The 25,514-nt window shown below is 38.2% G+C and overlaps 1 protein-coding gene across 1 annotated transcript in view; it reads left to right on the forward strand.

The window, feature by feature from the left end:
* The first annotated feature begins 404 nt into the window (after positions 1-404).
* Positions 405-25,514, forward strand: part of ube2r2 (ubiquitin-conjugating enzyme E2R 2) — an 84,814-nt gene continuing 59,704 nt past the window's right edge. The window contains exon 1 of the mRNA XM_052010311.1: positions 405-1,152. Within this exon, the coding sequence (XP_051866271.1) occupies positions 976-1,152 (177 nt within the window). The 5' untranslated portion in view covers positions 405-975. The remainder of the gene's footprint in view (positions 1,153-25,514) is intronic.

The raw sequence follows: 25,514 nt of genomic DNA on the forward strand, positions 1-25,514 counted from the left end.
ATCAGTGGAAAGAGAAACAGTTCACGTTTCAAGTCCTGGATCCTTCGCCAGAACTAAATTCATGCAGCCTCAGACTCTTCAGCAAACAATTCTCCTAATCCGAAGGAGAGAACAGGATGGGATGTTTAGTCTAACAAAAACCACTCCATAAATGGATATGCAATTGTCAACACAAGCGAAGGAAGCAGACTCAATTAAAACCACTCACACTATCAACGAATCACTTTCAAAGAACTCCCCCCAAGAAATGAAATACTTCCTCCTGGCAATGACTGAACACGGCCAATAAAAAGTGGGCTCGGCCAATCAGATCCCTGCTCCAGAGTGTCTGGTGTCAAACCAGGCTTGTGTGGGGGGGGGGGGGGTGAAAATTGATTGGTCGCGCATGCTCAGTGCAGATTTTCGACACATGGCCGAGGGGAGGGGCAAGAGCATCACAAAGGGCGTCGGTGACGTCACAGGGACGAGCCGCTGCAGCTGGTGGGCCATTTTACTCCTGTCAGTGTGGGCAGCATCCGTAAAACCATATTATATGAACGTACACGGCGGCAATAAGTAACGCAGTCGCTTGTCTTTTGTTTTGTAAAAGAATACATAAAAGCATCCATCTCCATGAACTGTTGGTGCTCGACTCATCTTTCCCCTGATGTGTGGAGCACTGGTTTGATTTTGTTGGTGAAGAGCCTGGCACTGTGAAGGAGGAAGGAGGACTCTCTCTCTTTCTCTCTCTCTCTCTCCCCCCCTACCCCTTCCCTCCCTCTCTCCCTCCCTCCCGAACTTGCTGAAGTGTCCAAAGCGTCGTGTATTTCATCGCCCAGTGCCCACCTTCCTTTCCCAGCAGCTGCTCTTTTTTTAAAAAAATATTCTTCCCACTGGTTTATTTTTTTTTGTAACCCCCACTTTCCCTCCCTCCCTTCCTCCCTATCCCTCCCCCCTTCCTTCCTCTGCCTTTCTGCTGCCTCCTCGCCCACCACCATGGCTCAGCAGCAGATGACGAGCTCTCAGAAGGCCTTAATGTTGGAGCTTAAGAGTTTGCAGGAGGAGCCGGTGGAAGGTTTCAGGATCACTTTGGTGGACGAGTCCGACCTCTACAATTGGGAAGTGGCGATCTTCGGCCCCCCCAACACGCTCTACGAAGGAGGCTATTTCAAGGTAAATGACATAGCCGGGGGGCCGAAGGCCCTGTTTACATCCCGAATTGCCAGGCCGTTTCTAAATTGCTATTGCTAATAAAGTAAACGTTGTCATTTATGAAGTTAATGCCCTCCAACATTTTTGTTTCTTACGGCTGCAAATTAGGAACCCATTAAGATCGAGCTAAGACCAGCAGCTAAGCGTTTTGTTAACTTGGATAAACAAATCTTCCCCACTCCCCTCCCCTCACTGTTTTGTCTCTTGACTTAAATCGTTCGCTTTTAAATTCGCGAAGAGAAAGATGTATAAGTACTTCAAAATTGTGCTTAAGCTTGATTTCGACTGCACGCACACGTTTATTTATTTTCCTTTGAAGTCGCATAGACTTTTAAGTAATCATCTTGAAGGCTTCTTTTGTGGCAGATATGAGAAGTGTTAGTAACAGACTCGATGTCTTTTCATTGTTGCTCGCGCTGAGTTATTAGGATGTATGCGTAATAATTTGAAACGACGGAGTTTATGGGACACTTTCCTTGTAGACTTCAAATGAATACATTTGATATAATTTTAAGCATTTGTGGGGATAATAAATATCGTGGCCTCTTAACCATGAGGAAGGGACGTATCGTTGATCTTCCACGTTTTGGTATAAGAGAATGTAGAATGATTTGATTGAAGGTAATATAGTAATATTACTGTTACTGTTTGTACTTTGAGAACGTACGGATTTTACTGATGTGTATATGTTTGCGGCAATGGTTCTTTGTGCACTTTCTCTGTATTCTCCCTGGATAATGAAGTAACCCCCGGTAACTATGAGATTTAAATTTAGTAAATTTGGTTTTATTTGTGTATATTATGTGTATAATGTGCATTTATTTTATTGTGCTCGGCGGTTTAATTTGTACAAAGGAAGCCGCTGACTGCATTGAATCACCCACCTGCGCAGTAATAAACTGCATTAGTTTCCCAGTATCCCTTATTGCAGCAGATTCCCTTGTCTTTCACCACCTCTTACTAAAGGGGATGGGTTACTTATGCATCCCTTTAAACTCATAGACTTTCGAAGTCGGGGACTTAATAAAAACATTGATGTAAACATTGGAAGCTGTATGAGAATGTTCAGCTTTCACTTTGGGAGAAATGTAAATATAATTTTGTTGATAGAAACCTAATGTTGATTATATTGACCGATATGGATAAAATTGGGTTTCTTTTGTATTAAATATAAAATGCATTGGACTTGTTTAATCCTGTTCAGTTTCCTCTTGTAAGCTAACGTTACGTGCTGTAAAGAGGATGAAAGGCGAGTGATAGCTCCTGACCATTATTCCATTTATTGAGCTTTTGATTGGTTGTTATCAGTTTTTCATTTAAGTTCATAAAATTGGGCATATGTCAATAAAGTGCATTGTCAGGTTATATAACAAGGAACAGAATGTTATATTTCCAACTAAGCATAAGAGTATAAATTATAAACTTGGGTCAAATGTGATAAGTGACCTGTGCCACTAATTTCCTTATTTGTTTTACAAGTAAACAAAACAACCGAAATCTATAAAGTCTGTACCATTCATCCAGCTGGGGCAACCAGTATAATGCATCTAAATTGACGTTAGTACTTCATTTATCAACTAAGATGAAATGCAGCTTTGGTCTCCTTAAATGATGTATTTAAAACTCCTGAAAGACTGATGTTAGGTTTGATGAATATGTGTTTGTAGCTTTAAAATATCTATTTGGGCATCCACCCAGAATAGAATTGGGGTAAGTCATGATTTTGACATTCTAAGGGTGTATTCTAAGTGCCACTGGCTCTTGCTTGGAATGACCATTGACTACCAGAGGACTATTGCCCCTAGGATTGTGTCTCACTATATTTGGGGGGAGAGGGTTGAGGAAGGGGTAGAGGTTAGTGATGGCATGAATGTGTAAACAAGCAGATTTCTTCAATTATATATGTCTCCAGAACTTAATTTGTGTCACTTGCATTGGATAAGTAATAGTAAAAATTCACCTGGAACAATGTATAATTATTTATTATTATTAAATGTATCCATAAAAATTGAGCAAGTATGCATATGACAGAGTTTTTGGAAAATTACTTGTTTGACCTTAGTCTCAAAGATCCAGTTCTGAATCTGTAGAATAGAAGTCTGTGGATATTAATATAGGAAATGTATATGGTACCTTCCACAATACAGGCATCCCAAAACACTTCAATTAAATATTTTTATAGTGGAATTACTATAGCAGTGAGAGAAATACAGTAACCATTGGGCACACGCCAAAGTCTCAAACAGTGATGAAATTGTGGCAAGAAAATATTTTGTTTGTGATAGTCAGTGGGTAAATATTAGCTCAGACCTGATAATTGCTCCCTAGCTGGTCTTCAAATAATGCCACGAGACCCTTTTAAATTCACCCAAGAGGGAGATTCGAGACCTTAGTTCTATATCTCTCCCTAAAGACTGCTCAGCCCTCTGTCAATAACAATTCTTCAGTACTGCACTGAAATGTCAGCCTTGATTTTGTGCTCCAGAATCTGCAGTGACACTTGAACTAGCAACCTCTTGCCTTGGGCAGGTGCTCTGCTACTGATCTACCTGATGGCCCAGGATCTTGCAGTATTTTTGTGCTGCAACCACTGATCACATTTGGGACTAAATATTTGTGCCAACCGCATACCCTCTAAAGTAAACGCATATTTTTCATAGTTGAGTGTTTGGTTATGATGCTTTTAATTGCACAATCCCTTTTTCTATTGTTTATAATGTTTGAACTTTTTTTTTAATCAGTAGTGAATGCACAACATTTAGTGTTCATACTGCAAAAATAGCACTTGTATTCTATAACATAATTTGACAATCCTTACAATTACGTAAGTGGGAAATAATTTGGAAAGATGGAATGTGAGTAGACAGGGAATGTCCACAATAGTATGCAACACTTTCAGTCAAAATGCCATCAGAATCACGTTTATTATCACTGACATATGTTGCGAAATTTGTTGTTTTACTGCAGCAGTACAGTGCAAGACATAAAAATTACTGTAAGTTACAAAAATAAATAGTGCAAAAGAGGAATAACAAGTTAGTGTTCTTGGGTTTATGGATCGTACAGAAATCTGATGATGGAGGGGAAGAAGCTATTCCTGAAACGTTGAGTGTGGGTCTTCAGGCTCCTGTACCTCCTCCCCGAAGACTAACTACCCTTGGCTGTTCACAGCATTCCCTTTGTACACTCTGATCCCATTTCTCGACAATGGTTTGCCTGGTTCCTTGGAGCCCATTAATGTTTCTTATTCCACCACTTGTGCAAATAATCTGTTCCATATACCTACAGTATCGCCATTCTCAAAGTTCCAACATTTTTTTTTCCCAGCTGTAACTGCTCAAAGCACTCTGACCTGGTAAATGCATCAATTCTAATGATATAACCACAGTGTTATCCTTGCTTCTATATCCACTCTCCAGCTTTTCCTATAAATCTTTGGTCTGTTTTGTTGATTTCTGTTCTGTTGACTTTGCCAGCCTTCATATATATGAAAGTTGGGACATTATGTTGCAACTGTACAAAATATAGGTTATGTCACAGATGGTGTATTGTGTGCAGTTCTGGTCACCACACAATAGGAAGGATGTGATTGTGCTGCAGAATATGAAAAGGAGATTCGCCAAGATGTTGCCTGGGTTGGAGGGCTTTAGTTATTGGCAGAAATTGGTTAGTATATATGTTTATGAAAGGCATAGATAGGGTTGATAGTCCCATGGTAGGGCATAGTTTTAAGAGGTTGGAGTTTTTAAAGAGATCTGACTGTTTGATTACGGGTGGTGGAATTGTATACAATTACTACACTTAACAGGCATTTAGGTAGGCATTGGTAAGGCATAGATAGATATGGTCCCAATGTAAGCAAATTAGGTTAGTGTAAATGGACAAAAAAGTCAGCGCGAATGTGGAGGGCTAAAAGGTTTGTTTCTGTGCTGTACAACTCTGACTCTAAAGTAGACAAAGAAAATCTGTTCTCATAAGCACATGACATAAGGGCAGGGGGAGACAGAGGTTCTGGGTAAGAAATGTAGTGGGCATGTGAGAAACCTTTATAAGGTGAGAGGTAATGATGTGGAACTTGCTCTTATTAGGGTTTTGGAAGTGGAGATGATTAGTGATTTGAAAAAGAAAGGGACAAGAGGGCAATAAACCTGCAGGGCCAGTGGGATGAAGGGGAATGAAACCAACTAGTTTGTCTACAGAGTCAGCATGGAGTTCTTGGGCTGAATGACCATCATCGGTAATGACTTTGACTCAAATTTGAAGGATGTTTAAAAAAACAATCACCACAGAGCAATATTTAAAGAAACACTTAATTTTCTTTCTCCCCCCTCCACCCCTTGTCTCAAAGCCATTGATTGCTCGAGTAATCTGTTCTTTGTCGGTCTTCACCAATGCAAATCTGTCATGTTTAAGTGGCCTTGAATGAGTATCAGCAGACCACATGAATACAAGGAACAGCACAGCTGAGTTTAATCCTCTCATTGCCAGCAATGCCCACGTCCTGTAAATCATTGAAGTATAATCTGGGAGTGCAGCTGAATGACAATCAGGCAAAGGAATCCTGATTGATAGGTTTTAGTACTCCTATGATGGGCTAACCCATCAAAGCTAGGTGATCAAACTTAGGACCTTTGATCAGTTAAGTGAATTGTTCATTCTTGTATAAATGGAGCCAGAGAGAGATGAGATCTTTTATTAAAGCTTTCTTTAACAAATTGATATAACTTGGAAAGAAAGGGCATGCATTTATACAGCATCCTTCATGACCTTAATGTTCCAAAGTTCTTCACAGTTAATTTTCTAGAATGTTATTGGTAAACAGGCAGATTATTTGCATGGTGTGAATCCCAAGAGCAATAGAATCATGGGAACATGCAGCACAGAAATGGTCCCATTTAGCCAATTTAGTCCATGCTGATCATGGAGCCTAGCTACACTAATCCCATTTGTCTGCTTTAGGCCCATGTCCCTCTACACCTTTCCTCCAAGTACCTGTCCAATTGTCTTTTAAACTTTGTAATTGAATCTGCCTCCTCTATCTCTTGCAGCTCGTTCCAGATATTCACTACCCTCTGTGGGGGGGGGGGGGGGGGGGGGGGGGGGGGAGAGAAATTTACCCCTCAGATCTCCTTTAAATTTCTCCCCTTCACTTTAAGTCTATGCCCTCTAGTTCTAGACTCCCCTGGCCTGGAAAAAAGATTCTATTAATCCAAACTGTGCTGTTCAATTTTATAAACCTCTATAAGGCCTCCTGTTTTCCAGTGAGAATAAACTTAACCTAGCCAATCTCCTTATAATTACAGCCTCCATTCCAGGCAACATCCTGGCCATACTCTTTCTAATGCTATCACATCCTACCTGTAGTGTGACCAGAACTATACACCAAGTGTGGTCTAACCAATGTCTTGTACAACAGCAACATAATGTCTCAGCTGTAGTACTGAATGCCTGACCCTTTTAAGGAAAGCATACCAAATGCCTTTATCACTGCCCTATCCACCTGCATCGACACTTTCAGGGAGCTATGGCCTTGCACCCCAAGGTCCCTCTGTACATGAATGCTCCTAAGGTCTCTGCCATTTACTCCATGTCCTACCAGAATTTGATCTCCTACAGTGCATTATCTCTCACTTGTCTGGATTAAATTCTATTTGCTACCATGCTGCCCAACATTCCCGCTGCATCCTTAGACAACTTTCTTCTCTATCTACAACTCCACTAATTTTTGTGTCGTCTACAAAGTTGCTAATCATACACTCTACACTCTAATCCAAGTCATCTATATTTATTACAAACAACAAAGGTTTGTTGCACCAATCCCAGCAGAACATTACTTACTACTGATTTCTAATCAGAAAAACACCCATCCACCACTACCCTCTGCCTCTTATCGCCTAGCCAATTTTTGATCCATTATCAATTATAAGTTAATAAAACGGTTTCATTAATATTGGTTGAAGAGTACATATTTTGTCAGTACTGAATGAGATTTCCTTTGTTCAAATCATGTCACCACCTAAGTGACAAATAGAGCTTCAGTTTAACATCTCATCTAAATGACAGCATCTCTGATAAAGATGAGGTCATTACACTGAAGTGTCAGCCTAGGTTGTTTAAAAGTTCTGGAGATACAATGGACTGCAGATGCTGGAAATCTGGAGCAACACACAAAATGCTGGAGGAACTCAGCGGATCAGGCAGCATCTATAGAGAGAAATCGGTAGTTGACGTTTCAGGTCGAGACCCTTAAATCATTTCACACATCATTCTTGTGATATTGACTACAGATTTGAAAACAGAAAACGCTGGAAGTGCTCAGCTAGTCGGGCTGTATCTATGGGTAAAGAAGCAGTTAATGTTTCAGATTGAAGTCCCTTTGTCTTTATCTGAGATGTTAACTCTGTTTCTCTTCCCACAGATGCAGTCTGACCTGCTGAGCATTTCCAACATTTTCAGTTTTTATTTTAGATTTTCAGCATCTCCAGTTTTGTTTTACTTTTGATGACATTTGTTTGTCTGCCATTTATCAGGATGTCAATTGAATAATTTTTCTACTATTTGACAAAACGTTAAATTCTTGTAACTTTACCCCAAAGTTGTAATTATTAATAGCAATATAAATTTGTGTGTTAGTTTGGCTCAGTTCTGAATATTCTTGCTGTAGTCAGAATGTTGATGGTTCAAAAACATCACTGCACAATCTACTCTAATACCTGATGAGTTAAAAGCACTATTTTCAAATAAGAAATTAAACAAAGATCCAGTATATTTTCTCTAATGGACATCAGAGATTGTACAGTGTGTTCTACAGTATGTCCTGGCTAATTATGTTTTACTTCAGTCAATACCAAACACAATCAACTCATTTAGTTTTATAAAACACTGCTAGCATTTTCTCTCAAACTATAGCATGCTTAAACTTAGAAAATATTAGGAGTGGTACTGTTGATCCTTCGCTTAAATTTGAGGAAGTTTGGAGTCCATTTATTCAATATTTCCATATGATATAAGCTGACCTTTTTCAGACCCCTTTCAATAACCCTTGAATACAGAGGAGCAGAGTTAATGACATAATAATGTTTTTTTTAATTGAAGAAATATCAATCCAGTTTTGTTTTGAAGTTTTTGGTTTATTATTAATTTTTTTTTTGATTTGGGAGTTCTTTTCTCATAATTAAATCTCTTTTCAATTTTCCTTTCGTATTAAGAGAGCGGGAGGTCTAGATTACTTTTTTTTAAACTCCTTGTGATTATATATATTAATTGTTTGTTATCCTGATCTCTTTGCACCATATGTATAATTATTAATGTTATATATATTAATTTGTACTAATTTGAAAATTAATAAAATGACTGAAAAGAAAAAAAACACTGCTAGCATAGAATGGCTGTTGAATATTTTGAGCAAGGATCCAAAGTGAGGTTCTAAGATATTTTGATAAGGCAACACATTTCATAACAAAATAATGGATTTATACATGGTTTGTACCATAATAGTACTGGTACTGAACACTGTGTGGGTTGTTTTGCAGATAAGCTGATCAGAATTACAACCAGAATTGGAGGCAGAATGAACATGGAATATGACAAACGTGATACCTGAATGCTATATCTCTAATATGCTGCGTATTTTAGACAGGATAAATTAAATATCCGTTCAAACCACTTAGAATCGACAATATCTTTTGGTCAGTAAAACCTGAGTTGTGAGAAATGTGTCAAATACAAATGAGATGCATCGATTTCACAACAATGAGTTAATCAGTGGACAGATTACTGGAATTCTTGAAAATTGGCTGATGGAAATGTCAATATAAAACTAACTGGATGGATTTAAAATGCCTAGAGCTAGGGTTGGTTTAGCAAAGAGAAGGAGAAAGAGGCAGGTATAGCTACAGCTAAGGATTCCACAGGCTCTTGATCTGTGCTCGCATAATTTATGGTTCAGATGATAACCATTCTTGGCCCAGTGCTCAGCAACTGTCAGCCACTGCTCCTTGGACATCTTTCCCCAAAATTATTTCAAATTTTCCTCATCTGCTTAAAAGTGGACTTTCTACCACTTTCTGCCTCCCTTAGCTAATTTCCATTGATGCCCATAATTGAAAAGCTTCCAACAATCACTGATGACAAAGTATTGGAAGGAAATACATACTAATGGACTCATTCTTGACACCTTGAGAAAGTGGGTCATAATTAGAAAACTGGAAAAAGTATTCACTGAATTAGATTCTCCACTCTAGTTCATTAAACTCTGATCCTGTCCCTAACATGGTTGATCCAGATTCTTGGAAGTGCTTGTGTTATTTTCCAAACAGGAGATTTTCAACATTATTTTCTCAGTCCCAGTAGAATTTTGAATTTTACCAGAGTACTAAAACATTGTTACAACCTTTTTTTGCTACAAAAATTTGAGCTTAAAATAATAAAACCAGTTATGTTATTAAGCATCATGCAAGTTTTTGGTATTTTTGAGCAAGCAAGTGACACTCAATTATCAGCAGGTCTATGCTTTCCTTACTCGGCAAAAAGCTGGATCTCTTTTGAAGGTGCAGCTGAGATACCCAAGACTTCCTCAGGCAGTCCAGAGACCAGATTTAAATCGGTTTCAGTCATCCTAGACTACATCATGTTGTTGCAAATGTGCTAGGAATTCAATGCTTAGATGCCCAGATTTAATTTTTTTTTAACATTTATTTATTTACATTTCTCAAAGGTGACACAAAACAACATCAAGCCAGTTTTTTCTATATGATGGATGGAGAAACATATTTTGCATGTTGAAATTAATGTATACAAGTCCTCTTAAGGATAACGTTTATCTTTTTAAATAATGCATTTCTTAAAATACTTAATTATATGTTACCCTATTGTGGGAATTATTTCTGTATTAATCAAATAATTCATTCTGTAACTCATCTCATTTTTCCTGTCCTCTTAGCATGTTCCAGATATTGGTATGTAAATATACAAATAGAAATGGGAGCAGACCATTCCATGTGCCTGCTCTGCCATTCATTAAGATAATGGTTGATCTTTTCTCTAATGCCCCTTTCCTGCACTAGTCCTCTATCACTTAATTCTCTTAATATCTAGAAATCAATCAATCTCAGTTTTAATATACTAAGTAACTGAGCCTCAGCCCTCTTGGGAAGAGAATTTTTGAAGATTCACTACTTAGGGATGAATAAATTTCTTTTCATCTGTGTTCTGAATGGCCAAACCTTTATTTTGAGACAGTGATCCCAGTTCTAGACACCCCAGCCGGGGAGACATCAACTCTCCATCTAACATGTCAAGTCCCTTTAAAAATTTTATGTGCTTCAATGAGATCACCTTTTATTCTCTCAACTGGAGAGTACAGGTCTCTTTCTATAAAATAAAAATGACATCTTCAATTTGTGCTCTTGCAGTGTTTCCCAGCATGTCTGTAATACAAATTTTTCCTATGACCATGCTGTTCTAGTTTCAACTAAATTTTGCATTAAATACTCCTGGGCAATTTCTGTAGGGAACACTATGCTGACTCATTGAAAGGTCTAGATTTTTGAAAATAGTAGATTTTATTGGCAAAAGAAGCCAGTTGATAAAATAAATATTTCCCATAGGAAGATGGGTACAAATATTCATGATCCCCAAAGCTATTTGAGAATCTGAGCAAAGAAAAAAGGTCCAGGTTTGAAAAAAAGCATCCTGAAACAAAATACTTGTTGTCACAGGCGCACAAATCAGGTCTGATAAAGTTTGTATATTTAGAATGGAAAGAGAAATTGGATAAGGCATTTGAACTTGATGGTAGCAGAATACTGAGATGTGTAGTCAAAAAGCATCAAGTGACTTGAGAGACAATATGAAGCCATAAGTGAAGACTTCGAAACAAAAGTGTATCTGTATGAAAAGTCCAGTTTGATACCTTCTGGTGAGTAGTGATCTTGTTATATCTGAAAAATGGGACTCTTGATCCAAGTCTTCGCAGTGGTATATATGGCAGAAATTCATATTGAACTTGTCTAATTTGGAGATACAAGAACAATTCTCCTAGGGTTTGGTTAGTTCAGCTCATCTTGAATCACCATGACTGAGCTTTGTGGGAAATAGGGTTCACAGCGGAAAAGCTGTGGCCACTGCAGCAAGGCTGCAATAAATATTTGAATTCAAATAATGTATCTGTCTCAAACATGTAAAGTCGCTGCCCGGATGTCTGTCTGCTATCAGGTTATTGGTGGTCATGGAACTCCTAAAAGGGGTCAATCACTTATAAATGGAATTGGGAAAGTTCAGCATTATATCAATAGCATTGAGGCCTGGTACTGCAGTTAGACTAGCTCAAGGAGAGGGAGGTTGAAAGATCAGCATATAGTCACTTGAGCATGGCAGCTCGAGCGACTGTGCTTTGAAGAGCTCTGGTAGAGAGAAAAGCCACGGGAAATGTCTCTAAAGGGTGGGGTGGGGGCAGTGCAGAAGATCAGCATAGGACAACGCTTCAAATGGGAAACAGTGAAATGCAGAAGAAAATGGGAGCAGGAGTCAGATACTAAAAGCTTGCCATGGTTTCAGTTCCTCTTCTGTACCAGTTCTTTGTAGCCCTTAATTCAAAGTCGAGTTTATTGTCAAATGCACAATGAAAAACTTACTTGCAGCAGCATTGCAGGCACGTAGTGTCATATAAGCAGCATTCACAAGAAAAACATGAATTAAACATAAATTATACACAACTTTTTTTAAAAAACACAATTAGAACAAAAAAAAGTCAATTTTAGTGCAAAGTGATCAGAATGGTCATGATGTTGCTAAACTGTAGTGGTGATTAAGGTTTTGCCAGTTGGTTCAAGAACCATATGGTAGAAGGGAAGTAGTTGTTCTCGAACCTGGTGGTGTGGGGCGTCAGGCTTCTGTACCTCCTGCAATATTCAAGAATTTATTCATGTCTCCAGTGATCCACCCTTCAGAATCCTCCCTTGTGATAAGTGATTCACTACCTTCTCTTGAGGTTATGCTAGATCTATGCATTTAAGCTATTGAAAATTCACGGCTGGCGTGTTAATTTACTTGCATTTATAAGTTAATTTATATATGTGCACCTGTTTGTACAATGTTATTTTTTTAAGGGGGAAAGTGGTGCAACATGTATATATGTTGACTTGTGATCCAGAATTAGATTTGTCACTGACATATGACGTGAAATTTGTTTTGCGGCGGCAGTACAGTGCAAAGACATTTTTTAAAAAAACTATAAATTACAAAAATGGTGCAAAAAAGATAATGAGGTAGTATTCATGGGTCATTCAGAAATCTGATGGCGGAGGGGAAGAAGCTGTTCCTGGATCATTGAGTTTGGGTCTTCAGGTTCCTGTACCATCTCCCTGATGGTAGTAACGAGAAGAGGGCATGTCGTGGATGGTGAGGCTCCATAATGATAGATGTTGCCTTCTTGAGGCACCACCTCTTGAAGATGTCCTTGATGGTGGGGAAGGTTGTGTCCATGATGGAGCTGGCTGAGTCTATAACCTTCTACAGCCTGTTGCGATCCTGTGCATTGGAGGCTCCATACCAGGCTGTGATGCAACCAGTCAGGATGCTCTCCAGTGTACATCTATAGAAATTTGTAAGAGCTTTTGGTGACATACCAAATCTCCTCAAACTCCTAATAAAGTAGAGCTGCTGCCATGCCTCCTTCATGATTGCATCAATGTGTTGGGCCCAGGATAGATCCTCTGAGCTGTTGATGCCCAGGAACTTGAAGCTACTCACCCTTTCCACAGCTGACTCTTCAATGAAGATTGGTGTGTGTTCTCCCGACTTCCCCTTCCTGAAGCATAATCAGTTCCTTGGTCTTGCTGACGTTGAGTGCAAGGTTGTTGTTATGACACCACTCAACCAGCTTATCTATCTCACTCCTGTAAGCCGCCTCATCGCTATCTGAGATTCTACCAACCACAGTGGTGTCATCGGCGAACTTATAGATGTTGTTTGAGCTGTGCCTAGCCACACAGTCATGAGTGTAGGGAGAATCGAGCAGTAGGCTAAGCACCCATCCTTGAGGTGTGCCCATGTTGATTGTCAGTAAGGAGGAGATGTTATTGCCGATCTGCACTGACTGTGGTCTCCCTGTAAGGAAGTCCCTGTGACCTTGTATGTTAAGAGTAACTATCTCTCAGGTTGGTGGGACTACTTCTATCTTAAACAGTGTCATATGGTTAACTAAAGCAACACTGTAGGTACTGCATTTAGTTCACTTGAGAATTTACCAGCACAATAAACAGACAATTGTGGTTCCTCGACTAAATGAGTTATGTAATACTTAACAGTGGAGTGCAAAAACACAGTTTCCCTCCAACTTTTTTATTCTTGTAGAGTAGCAGCTAATGCTCAAATATAGGTTTGTGGGGTGGGATTTTTGTTTTGTTGGGAACCCAGAAGTTAAAAGCAAAATTGCATCAAATACAGCTTTTACTCTACCAGTGCTGAGTTATCCTCCAATTTACCACCACTCTCATTGGAATACACCAAATTGTAAAAAGGTTTTAAATTGGCATGAATATATACAGGCTAAGAGCAGTATTAAGCTTACTCTTTTATTATGTACATATGTTAGGCATGTATTTAAAAACTTGCAATTGGAAATGTCTTCCAATTTTTAATTTCAACAATATATTCCAAGAAAACAAAAACACCAACTCAGTGATAACGCATTTTTAAAAACATTCACAAAATTGCATTCTAACAACAGAAACAGTTACTTGGTTTCCTGCTGTCGATATAATTCAGGGCATAATTTCAAGTGAACTTCTGAGCTAGGGCAATTACAGCAAACTCCTGAGGGCAGGGCTGCTCATATTCAGACAGAGATTAGTGGATAACATAAAAGATTGAGGAGATTTGGGTGCAAAAATTCCAGTTTTTCAAACCATGTATTTGTGCCCAAATTTTGCTTGTAGTTGGGTAAAACTGCACCAGCGATTTCAAACCAGTGTCTGATTCATTTTGTGTTTTGCCCAAATGAATGTTGTTACTATTGAATTGAGGCTGCCAGTTAAACCCACTAGACTGATGCGAATCATCGGTATGACAGTTGACAGGGTTATTGTACTGTAACTAACTGTGTTACCCAGGAGAAATAAATGGTGAACATTCAGATATAATTTTTTGTTTTTGTTAAGGTATTAAATTATCTGAAGTGAATTTTTCAAAAATAGTTTGCTTCTTTCAATAAAATTAAGTCTATGATATTTACCTGGTTTCATTTTAACTTTCATTCTATCACCATTAATTCCAATCTTAATTATTTTCTGGATTGATATAATCCGTCTTAAATATATTCACTCTGTCTTCCAAAGAACACATAAATCAGATATTTCTTCTTGATCTTTCTGTATGCCAAACTGCTGATTTCTCAATTTCAGTAAAATTATATAATTTAAAATGCATACTCTTGGTTCAATTTTTGTCATTTATTGTTTCCACACTTGATACATTCATTGACAAGTGTTTCCAGGAGGGGGAAAAAACAAAAGTTGTCAGCAAGACATCAGTTGGAGCACAGCAGTACATTTTTAACTACTACTTTCTCCTAGAATATTCCAGAACCTCTTTACAAAGCTCATTAAATATATATTAGCAAACTATCATATGCATTTTATATTCAAGCTAATGTACGAAACCATATTTTCATCAAATAACTCTTGAGGTTGGTGAATTTTCTTTTAGAATTTGTGCAAAAGGGCTGGTTTGTGCTTGAGCAAGATTTGTTCCTGTCCAAGACTGTTTGTGCACTCTCAAACACTAAATGTGGTTTATGTTATGCAGGGAGAAGTTCATAGTTTTTAGAATACTGCATAAAACAAATTATTTCTTCGATAGTCTCATGGATGTTCGAGAGAATTGAACAGTATTTGCATTATATACCCCTAATCCTTGCTGTGATAGACAGTTTTCAATATCTCCATCTTAATATACATCTCTTCCTGCACATCTAACTTGTCAACTACAGTCATACACAATGAAAGAACATTTGGCTATCATATCCATGCCAGCTGTTTGAAAGAGATTTCCAATTAGTCCTGCTGTCTTTCCATTAATCTTGCTTCACCAACAGAGATGTGTGCAATATTTTATCAGTAAATAAGTATTCTTATTTTGTAAATAGCTGTTATTTAATGAAAATGCATTTGTACCAATAAATTTCTCTGCTACATTAATTCTTATGGTTTTCAATAGTGTGTCATGGGTTGAGTCATCCTATTTGGGTGGGGTTCATAAATGTTTTCATGCATCATGTTTAAAGAAGTGATGAATATTGTTTTAGTTCCTTGTAGTTGGTGGTAGTAGACTAGAGGCAAGAAACAGTGATTTTTTTTTTATCTTTTCATCAGATTGAGATGTTTTTTTTCTAAAGAAAATTGTCAAAGAAATGTGCTGTGATAGTGAGAACAGTTTACATGTATGAGGTATGTCTTTTTTTAGGATATCCCAAAATGCTTCACAGGCACTGGATTATTTCTTCAGTGTAGGTTCTTGTTTTAGATGCAAAAGTGGCATCAATGGTCAGGAAAGGCACTCAACAGTAGTGGAATGAACCCAGAATATGGATATTTTTGGTGAAGGTTCAAGAAAGAATATTGGCTGGAGCACCAAGCAAACATCTTCACCGTCTAGAATACTATCTCGGGATTTTTTATTTCCATGTTACGAAGAAGACAGAAGTGAGGTTTAATGTCTTACAAAAATACATCACTAATAATATAGCTCTTCAATAATAGCAAGATTTTGTGAAAATCCTGGCATCAGGGCTGAAAATAAAACCTTTTCATTCTGACTTAAGGTGTTATCAACCAGGCCATGCACATATTCACTTTCGTAAACCAAGCCAACTGTCGTTTTACAAAAGGGGCACCATGACTTTGTATTACCATTTAGTGTTTCATACAAGATGGGCAAAGCATTTAGATTTATGAAAAGTCTGTACTCTGGGATTTCCATTTAAACAAGCAGTTCCAAAATTGCCACTTAACCACTATTTGCTGCATGTTTGAAATTTCACTGATACGTAGTAGTGTTTCATTAGAGAGAGTACATTCTGTGCTATTTCTACATGACCAGGTTGGCTCCAACTGATTTTTGTTTGCATGATTATTGCAAAGCAGTACATCTACAATAAATTTACTACACAATCCCATTTCGTGAATTCTAGACTTTGCATCAGACCACAAAACAGAAGAAAGAGGTTGCAAGGTTGGAAAGGAGATGAAGGTGAGACAAAAATAGACAATGGATTATGAATATACATGTAGATGTGGTAGATTGTAAGAGAAATTAGATGTTTATGATTTAAGGTTGTCTTATGAGGATAGGTTGAGTGAGCTAGGGCTTTTCTCTTTAGAGAGAAGGAGGATGAGAGGTGACTTGATAGAGGTGTACGAGATGATAAGAGGCATAGATCGAGTGGACAGTCAGAGACTTTTTCCCAGGGTGACAATAGCTAATGCGATGGGGCATAATTTTAAGGTGATTGGAGGAACATAAGGGGAATGTCAGGGGTAAGTGTTTTTACACAGAGGGTAGTGGGTGCATAGAATGCACTGCCGGCAGAGGTTGTGCGGGCAGATACATTAGGGACATTTAAGAGACTCTTCGGCACATGAATGATAGAGAAATAGGGGGTGGGGGGGAACGCTATGTGGGAGGGAAGGGTTAGATAGATCTTAGAGCAGGATAAAATGTCGGCACAACATCGTGGGCCGAAGGGCCTGTACTGTGGTGTAATGTTCTAAGGTAGTGTTTGATATTGTACAATTAACTTCATTCTACTTGGGTTCTTGTTGCAACAGATTATATCTTGACAAAACATAGCTGGTTAATTTTGACACAACCTTCTATAGTAGAAATCACAGCTCATTTGCCCGAAATTGAAATTTCAAGTAATTGAATTGGAAAGGATGAATGATTAGTGATTTTTTTTTATGACAAGATTTCACTTAATAAGCAAATAATTAAAATGGAGACCAATTTTGAATTATTTTTGTCAGACATTTTAAATTTCATGAAATGATGCCCAGTATATCTTAGTGTAACTGGAGATGATCCATATTTGGTTTAACAGCATGCACAACAAGCATTCTTGTGTTAAGTTGGTTTCATGTATCACTGAGCATTTTAAACATGCTGTATATAAATTGTCATGTGGGTATTCTCCCCAGTTCAGAACCCAGACAAATTACCTGTGATCTGTAGTTGTGCTACAACATAGTGTATGATTACTTCGAATTTTACTCTCCACAGGTTACTAATTAAAATCCTTGGGATGATTGAAACTTGCTTTTCAAGTTATTGTGGTGGAATAATAAAAGTTTGAAGATGCATACTATTGTAAAACTGCAGCAGGCCTGGCTAATTGTCAATATATCACCCTTGAACAAGATCACAAATAAGTCAGTTTTGAGTTTTAAAAAAACCTTAAAATCCACAGGCTGATAAGTGAGAGGGAAATCCTCAATTCATTTAGATTTTGACCAATTTGTATCATTACCCTATCTAAACATCTTTGTTATGTAAACTTTCCCCACCTGTCAAAAATCTATTGGCCTAAATATGACATTTTTCTAGCCTTAGCAATGCTTTGTGGGAGAGGACTGGGATAAATTGGAAGAGGCTTGGCAGTGGTTCATTCTTATGATTTGACCTTGATGTACTATGTTTAGATGTATAGAGGGAACATTTGAAATTAGTGATAGCACAAAGTAGAATGTGTGGCATCAGTGATCAGGAATACATAGGAAGGTCAGTGTAACAGTTGAATGGTTTTATGACTGGAAGAGAAAGCAGCTATGCAAGTATGAAAACGGGTACAGTATACGGAAAGTGTGAATTCAAATCAGTGGGAATGCAAGTAGATAAAGCAAGTTATGGATAAGTTAACATACCAATGTTTTTTCTGGTTAAATAAACCAAAAGAATGGCCATGAATGCTGCTGGATTTTTATTAAGGCCTCAGTCTCAATGAAAGAGTCAGATAATCAAGTATGAGATACATACCTCGTTCTATGTGCTTCATTGTGACATGAAAAGCTTTTCCCCTTACTGATATGGGCCATAATTTACAAAGAGATGATACTTACCCCAGGTTTTTTTAAAGAACCAAGATTGTATAAAAGTAGATTTTTTAAAAAAGGTTGGTAAATGCAAAAGGCAATTTTCAAAGTTTACAGATTATTGGAAAGTAAGGAATTCTGCATTTTAAAGTCATGGAAAGAGATGATTTTGCACTGGTTTTCATAAAGTTAGTTCTTGTGTTTGTGGTCTGTTTTGAAGGCCTGGTACATTTTGTTTCCTGTATTTTGAAAAACCCAGGATGTTGAGTGCCCTTTAGCACTCTGCAGTTGAAAGTTAACTCAGCAGGCATCAGGAAGTTCCAAAAACATCCAGTAAGTGGAGAATACTTGACTGTATTTAAAGTTTCCAAATATGGTCCTCAATTTAAGAATGATTCTATATCATGAATGTGGGTAGTGAGTTATCACTTCCTGTATTTTAAATCCTTAACTGGAAGTGGTTCTGTGGTAACATCACTTTACTCTAAGTGAGCAATGTATCTAATGACTGGTGTAAAGTTGCAAATATTTTGCAGATGTAACAGTTCGAGTAGAATCACAGTGTTGCTGCTTTTTGTCATGTTTCTGCTTGTATGTAATCTGGTTATATTCAAGTGTTTAATCTCAGTCACACACTGGGGTCTCAGCAAGTGAGGACAGTCACCAATTTTGGGAGGTTCACCTATGATTTGTTGATCTGTCAATGGATTAGGTTGTACTGGAACAATTTCTCCATGAACACTTGAGGAAAAATTAGCCTGTGCATCAAGTTGTATTAAAGTACACTAATCCTTTTGGAACATGTGTTATGTTAGCTTACCAACAAATTTAAGCTGAATTTGGCTTGTTCAGCTATGTTATTATTAAATGGATTAGGCTGGTTGAATGCGATTACCGTTATGTTCATTCAGTCCAAATGCCATTCTTACCTGGATTATAAATACATTTTTAAGCATCTGGATTAAATTTTTGGCATCGTGCAGTGTTAACAAGTAAAATTATGCAAGTGTAGCTAAGGCTACAGAATTGGATCAGAATCAGGTTTATTATCACTGACATAAGTCGTGAAATTTGTTGTTTTGCGGCAGCAGTACAGTGCAAGACATAAAAATTACTATACGTTACAAAAATAAATAGTGCAAAAGAGGAATAACAAGGTAGTGTTCATGGACCATTCAGAAATCTGATGGCAGAGGGGAAGAAACTGTTCCAGAAATGTTGTATGTGGGTCAAGTATTCTCCACTTACTGGATGTTTTTGGAACTTCCTCATGCCTGTACCTCCTTCCTGATAGTAGTAATGTGAAGAGGGCATGTCCCAGATGGTGAGGGTCCTTAAGATATCTTTATTAGTCACGTACATCGAAACACACAGTGAAATGCATCTTTTGCATGGAGTGTTCTGGGGGCAGCCTGCAAGTGTCGCCATGCTTCCGGCGCCAACATAGCATGCCCACAATTTCCTAACCCATACATCTTTGGAATGTGGGAGGAAACTGAAGCACCCGGGGGAAACCCACACAGACATGGGAAGAACCTACAAACTCCTTACAGACAGCGGTCAGAATCGAACCTGGGTTGCTGGCGCTGTAATAACGTTACACTAACCGCTACACTACCAGGCCTGAACGATGGATGTTGCCTTCTTGAGGCACTACCTCTTGAAGATGTCCTCAATGGTGGGGAGGGTTCTGCCTGTGATAGAGCTGGCTGAGTCTAAAACCCTCTGCAGCCTCTTTTTGATCCTGCACATTGGAGCCTCCATACCAGGCAGTGATATAACCAGTCAGAATGCTCTCCACCGTACATCTGTAGAAATTTGCAAGAGTCTTTTGTGACATACCAAATCTCCTCAAACTCCTAATGCAGTAGAGAGCCTTCTTTGTGATTGCATCAATGTGTTGGGCCCAAGATAGATCCTCTGAGATGTTGACGCTCAGGAACTTGAAGCTGCTCATCCTTTCCACCATTGACCCCTCAATGAAGACTGGTGTGTGATCTCCCGACCTCCCCTTCCTGAAGTCCACAATCAACTCCTTGGTCTTGCTGCTCAACCAGCCGATCTATCTCACTCCTGTATGACTCCTTGTCGCATCTGAGATTCTGCCAATAACAGTGGTGTCGTCGGCGAATTTATAGATGTGGTTGAGCTGTGCCTAGCCACGCAGTTGTGAGTGCAGAGAGAGTAGAACAGTGGGCTAAGCACTCATCCTTGAGGTGCACCTGTGTTGATTGTCAGCAAGGAGGAGATGTTACTGCCAATCCACATTGACTGTGGTCTCCCGATAAGGAAGTTGAGGATGCCGTTGCAGAGGGAGGTACAGAGGCCCAGGTTTTGAAGCGTTGATTAGTACTGAGGGGATGATGGTGTTGATTGCTGAGCTGTAATCGATAAACAGCAGCCTGACATATGTTTTGCTGTTGTCTAGGTGCTCCAAAGCAGAGTTGCTGGATCTAATCATGGGAGATGTTACAAGTGAAAAGTTATTCTTTTATTAAACACTTCTCCACGGGAGGGTGAGCTATTTCTATGACTTGCATAATTCATCTTTTGAGAAGCACCATGAATTGGCACTAATTTGAGGCAGATCCTCGGTGTGTGGCATTAACTAGGAAGGGGAAGTTAGAGATGTCGAAGGAAAGAAATTGTATTTGCAGAGCACATTAGGTCTTTGGGAACATCCTAGATGACTTGTCAACCAATAAAAAGTGAGTTGTGACCAATTTAAGCAGTCAGTTTATGCAATGCTAAGGTCCCACAAACATCAAATATGTAAATAACCTAAGAATCTGTCCTTTAGTTGAGAGATAAATATTGACCATGGTCATCAAAGGAAGACCCCATCTCTTCAAATAGCATGATGAGATCTTTTACCTGGGAAGTTTAGCTTATTTGCTTATTCAAATGATGAAGCTTTAGCAACAGTCAGCTATTTCCCAATAGTGCAGTGAGATTTGTGCCTGCATTGACCCAGATTTTGATTGTACTGAAGCCAGAATTATGAGCTCACGTTATTAGTGTTCATGACAATAACACTATGATCTTGTAAATTTCTTATGTACAATTTGTAATCTTATTAACATTGTGTATAATTTGTTTTCTTGTGAATGCTGCTTATATGATGCTATGTGCTTGCAATGCTGCTGCAAGTAAATTTTTCATTGCACCTGTGCATACACGTACTTTTGCATATGACAATAAACACAACTTCGATGAAACTGATGGCAGTACATGCAGAAAATGCCAGAAATTCAGAAGTTTCTGTAAGTGATTCTCTGCTGTTTTACAGGTTCTTTATTGTAGCCTTCTCCAATGTTATTAAGGGGATGAGTGACTTGAGCAGAACTTTAAGTATTTATAGCCTAGTGCAATGTTATTACAATGAAAATACTTTGTATGAGATTTAAATAAGATGAATTGTTGCATAAGTTAATAACTATTGCTCAGAAATATCTCCAGCCCTAAAAAAAATTATGTTTGTGAATTTTAATTCCATCATGTAAAAATTTTAACATTTTGCCAAGATAAATAAGACTTGCTTGGAGCCTACAACAATGACCAATGTTAAGGTTTTAACCATCCTTCCCTTAATATATCAACAGTTCCAACTATATAATGCTTTCACCTGTACAGGTTTTCAGATTTAGCTCTGCCTTTTTAAGTTCAGATATAAAGTTTTCTAGCCATCCAGCTGTGTATTCAGTGTGGTTCATCAGTATAGTGCTGCAGCCAATGTCAAGCTTGGATGTGACATCTGTCATTCAGTTTCATGACAATCAACAATTCTACTTTTTTTTTAATTCAGCCTCCTTTTTCATTAAAATTGTGAAGACTCCCTCTGCATTACAATCTTCACTTCCTGTGTTGTGAGAATGGTGGAAACTTCAGAAATTTTGAGTGTCTTACTTTCATTTTGTTTTCTCAATTTTACTGTTTTCTTTTTTACCCACAATGTCCAGCAATGTGGCCTTTATAAACCGTATGTGACAATTTTCTTTCCTGAACCAGCATTTAGACAGCATATGATTCCAGACTTTGAAATCCACAGAAGTACCAGACTTTGCTTATCTTTTTAAAATGATGTTTGATTCGGTCTGGGGTAGCACGTTTTGCCACTTGTTCCATGTGCGTGCTGTTAGGTAGGACAGTCGGTCTCGCTTACAAATCCTACATGTTTTTATTTGTTGATTCCATTACTTGGAAATTTTTAGTTTCTTCTCAAAGGTCAGATTTGCCTGTGATAACACTGCTTCAGAAGCTGAGCATCATTGATTCTGCTACCAATCTGTCCCTTAGCATCTAAGAGGGTGTGTCACCATGTTTACAGTCTTGCGATGACTTCCCTAACTTGGCTACAGACTTTCACGTTGTTTTGTTCGGGTTTCTTAACAGTAAATTAAACTTCATTTTGTCATCATGGCCAGCTTCCTTTGAGGTCAGTGGCACACAGCATCATATTGCCACAAACTGCTGTCCATGTGCTGAAGTCCCTCAAATTGTGTTTGAATTTGAAATCTTCTATCTTCTTCCAACTCCAACAAGGCCTTAAAATGTTTAAAAATTCTTGACTTGCTCCAAGGCATTTAAGTCTTGTCTTTGACTAACATCTAGTCATTATGGGTTATTTGATTTCTAATCCATAACTGTTGTTATACAGTGAATCATTGGAACTGGCAGAATTGATAAGATCAATGCTGCTCCCAGGAAGTGAGAATAGATTAAAACTGGCTCCACTGGTTCAGAACTTTTCAAATGTTATCTCTGCTCAGTTAATTATTGCATTTTGTAATTAGTTTCCAGAAATTGCCCCCGTTAACATATCTCTATTTTTCCTTTCTTGTTGTTCCTTTGTCACCCCTGCAAGTGTCTTTCTCTCTCCATCTACCCACTTTATTCCATTTTGTGTTTCTATGTATATCTGTCATTCGATAAATGTATTGTCATGTTATTGTGGTATATATTTTCTTTAACAAAAATTCTCAGTTATGAATTTCATGTTGAAAACATTTCAAGAAGGACTTTGAATGTGTATTGGTTCCTGAAGAAACTGTAATCTTTACATGGGTAGTTTCCAAAGTACACGTTGGCATTAAAAACAGTTAAAGGAACTAATCTTTACGGACAAAATGTGTGCCATATGTGTGACATATAGATTTTAAAGATTTTAATGAGTAGTTTCTGCTTCCCTTTTCCCTTTCCAATGTGATTTTCCTTGATTACTTCTAGAATTTCCATTGCATTATGCTGTTTTTATTCAGCACAATGCAATCAGAAATCAGTTTCTTTTCTCTCCCATGAGTGAAACACATTAACAACCATTTTGGAGTTTTGGAAAATTTGACAGGGTCTGTCCTATCATGAGTTATTTTTGCCACCTTGCAGTCCCCATGCCATACTCTTTTGCGAGCTTGTCAGAGTAGCTTGACCTTATTGTCCTTGAGGTCGCAATACTGACTTGGGTGTCCTGCATCTAAGTGAGACACTTACCTGATTCCAGCCCCAGCCCTCCCTCTTACCCTCCTGTTTGTGTAACCGCTCCTCCAGCATCCTCCTGATTTGGATTGCTCTACGTAATGGGCTAAAAGGCCTCCTTCTGTGTTGTAAGAAAATGTGTTTTTTTTTAAAAAAAGCTCTGTAGCATAAAAGTCCCACTCACTTCTCTCCCTTTCTGTCATTAGCAGGAATGTCAGTGACCATTTCCCAGCCTCACTCTCTGCCTCTCACTCACTTTTAAGCAACTTTTTTTTTCATCCTGCTTTACTTCCTATACTATTTATACAGAAACATTTAGTATAGCAATATTTCAGTAGTTTTGCCCCCATTGTTTAGTTTTCAACAGCCAGGACCTTCAGTAAGTGAACATTTTGTCACTGGCTGAGTCAGACTGGCTTAGTCCTCCTGCAATGTTTTTGATCAGTGCCCAAGCATCTCATAGATATTTTATTCTGACTTTCGCACAGCCACATTTTTTTAACCGCACAAAGAATTGTCGTCTTGATTTGAAAATGTTTATTTAATTATGTATATTGTTAATCATTTTTAAACCCCCCCCCCCCCCCCCCCCCCCCCCCGATGAACAGATTGACATTTGTTTTCAGCTGACGACTTGGTTTATTTTTTTGCAATATTTAGCTTGTGATTTATAGTAATTTTATGTCTTTGTACTGTACTGTTGCAAAAAAACAAATTTCATGACATTTGAAACATGTGAAACATCTCATTGAAACATGTGAAATTCATGAAGTTCTTGACAGGCTAGATATCAAAAAGATCTTTCTTCTGGCTAAGGAGTCTAGGTCCAGAGGTCACAATTTCAGAATAAAGGGTAGCCTGTTTAGAACTGAGATGATAAATTTCTTCACTCAGAGCCTTATGAACCTTTGGAATTCTCTACCCTGGAGGCCTATGGAAGTCCACTCGGTGTTTTCATTCAAAACTGGGAATAATAGATTTCTGGACATCCAGGGAATGAAGGATGATGAGGATAGTGCTAAAAAATGACATTGAGAACATCACCCTTGATCTTAATGAATGACAGAACAGGCTCCAAGGGCTTATAGCTTACTCCTGACCAATTTCTTATGTTAACCATCTGAGAGAAACAGTCTGTCTTCAGTGGGCAGCTCCTTCCAGGTATTAGTTAAGTAAACCACCTCTGATCTGCTTTCAATGTATTAACATCCTTAATAAGGAGAAAAATACAGTAGGCAAGACCCCAGGTGTGATTTCACCAACAGTCTATAAAACTGAAGCATAACTTCCCAATTATTGTATTCAATTCCCCATGCAATAAACGTTCTATTAGCTTTCCTAATTACTTGCTACAGTGGCATACTAGCCTTCAATGAATCATGCATGAGGACACCCAGATCCCACTACATCTCTGAACTTTTCAATCTGTCATCATTTAGGTAATGTGCTGCTTCATTTTTTTCCCTCCCAAAGTGGATAATTTCACATCTTCCCAGATTATGCCCCATCTGCCAAATCTTTGTCCACTCATTTAACATTGCTATATATTTTTTAAGTCTCCTATGTCAGCTTCACAATTCATTTTTTTCTACCAATCTTTGTGTCATCAGTAAATTTAGCAGCTGTACCTTCAGCAACTCCATCCATTTAATATGCCTTGCCATTTCAATGGTAAATATTGAGATTCCAGCACTGAACCCTGTGGCACACTACTCTTTACATATTGCCAACCAGATAAAGACCTCTTTATGACTAGTTGCATCC

This window comes from Pristis pectinata, chromosome 2 (assembly GCF_009764475.1).
Source record: "Pristis pectinata isolate sPriPec2 chromosome 2, sPriPec2.1.pri, whole genome shotgun sequence".
In the NCBI taxonomy this organism is placed as follows: domain Eukaryota; kingdom Metazoa; phylum Chordata; class Chondrichthyes; order Rhinopristiformes; family Pristidae; genus Pristis; species Pristis pectinata.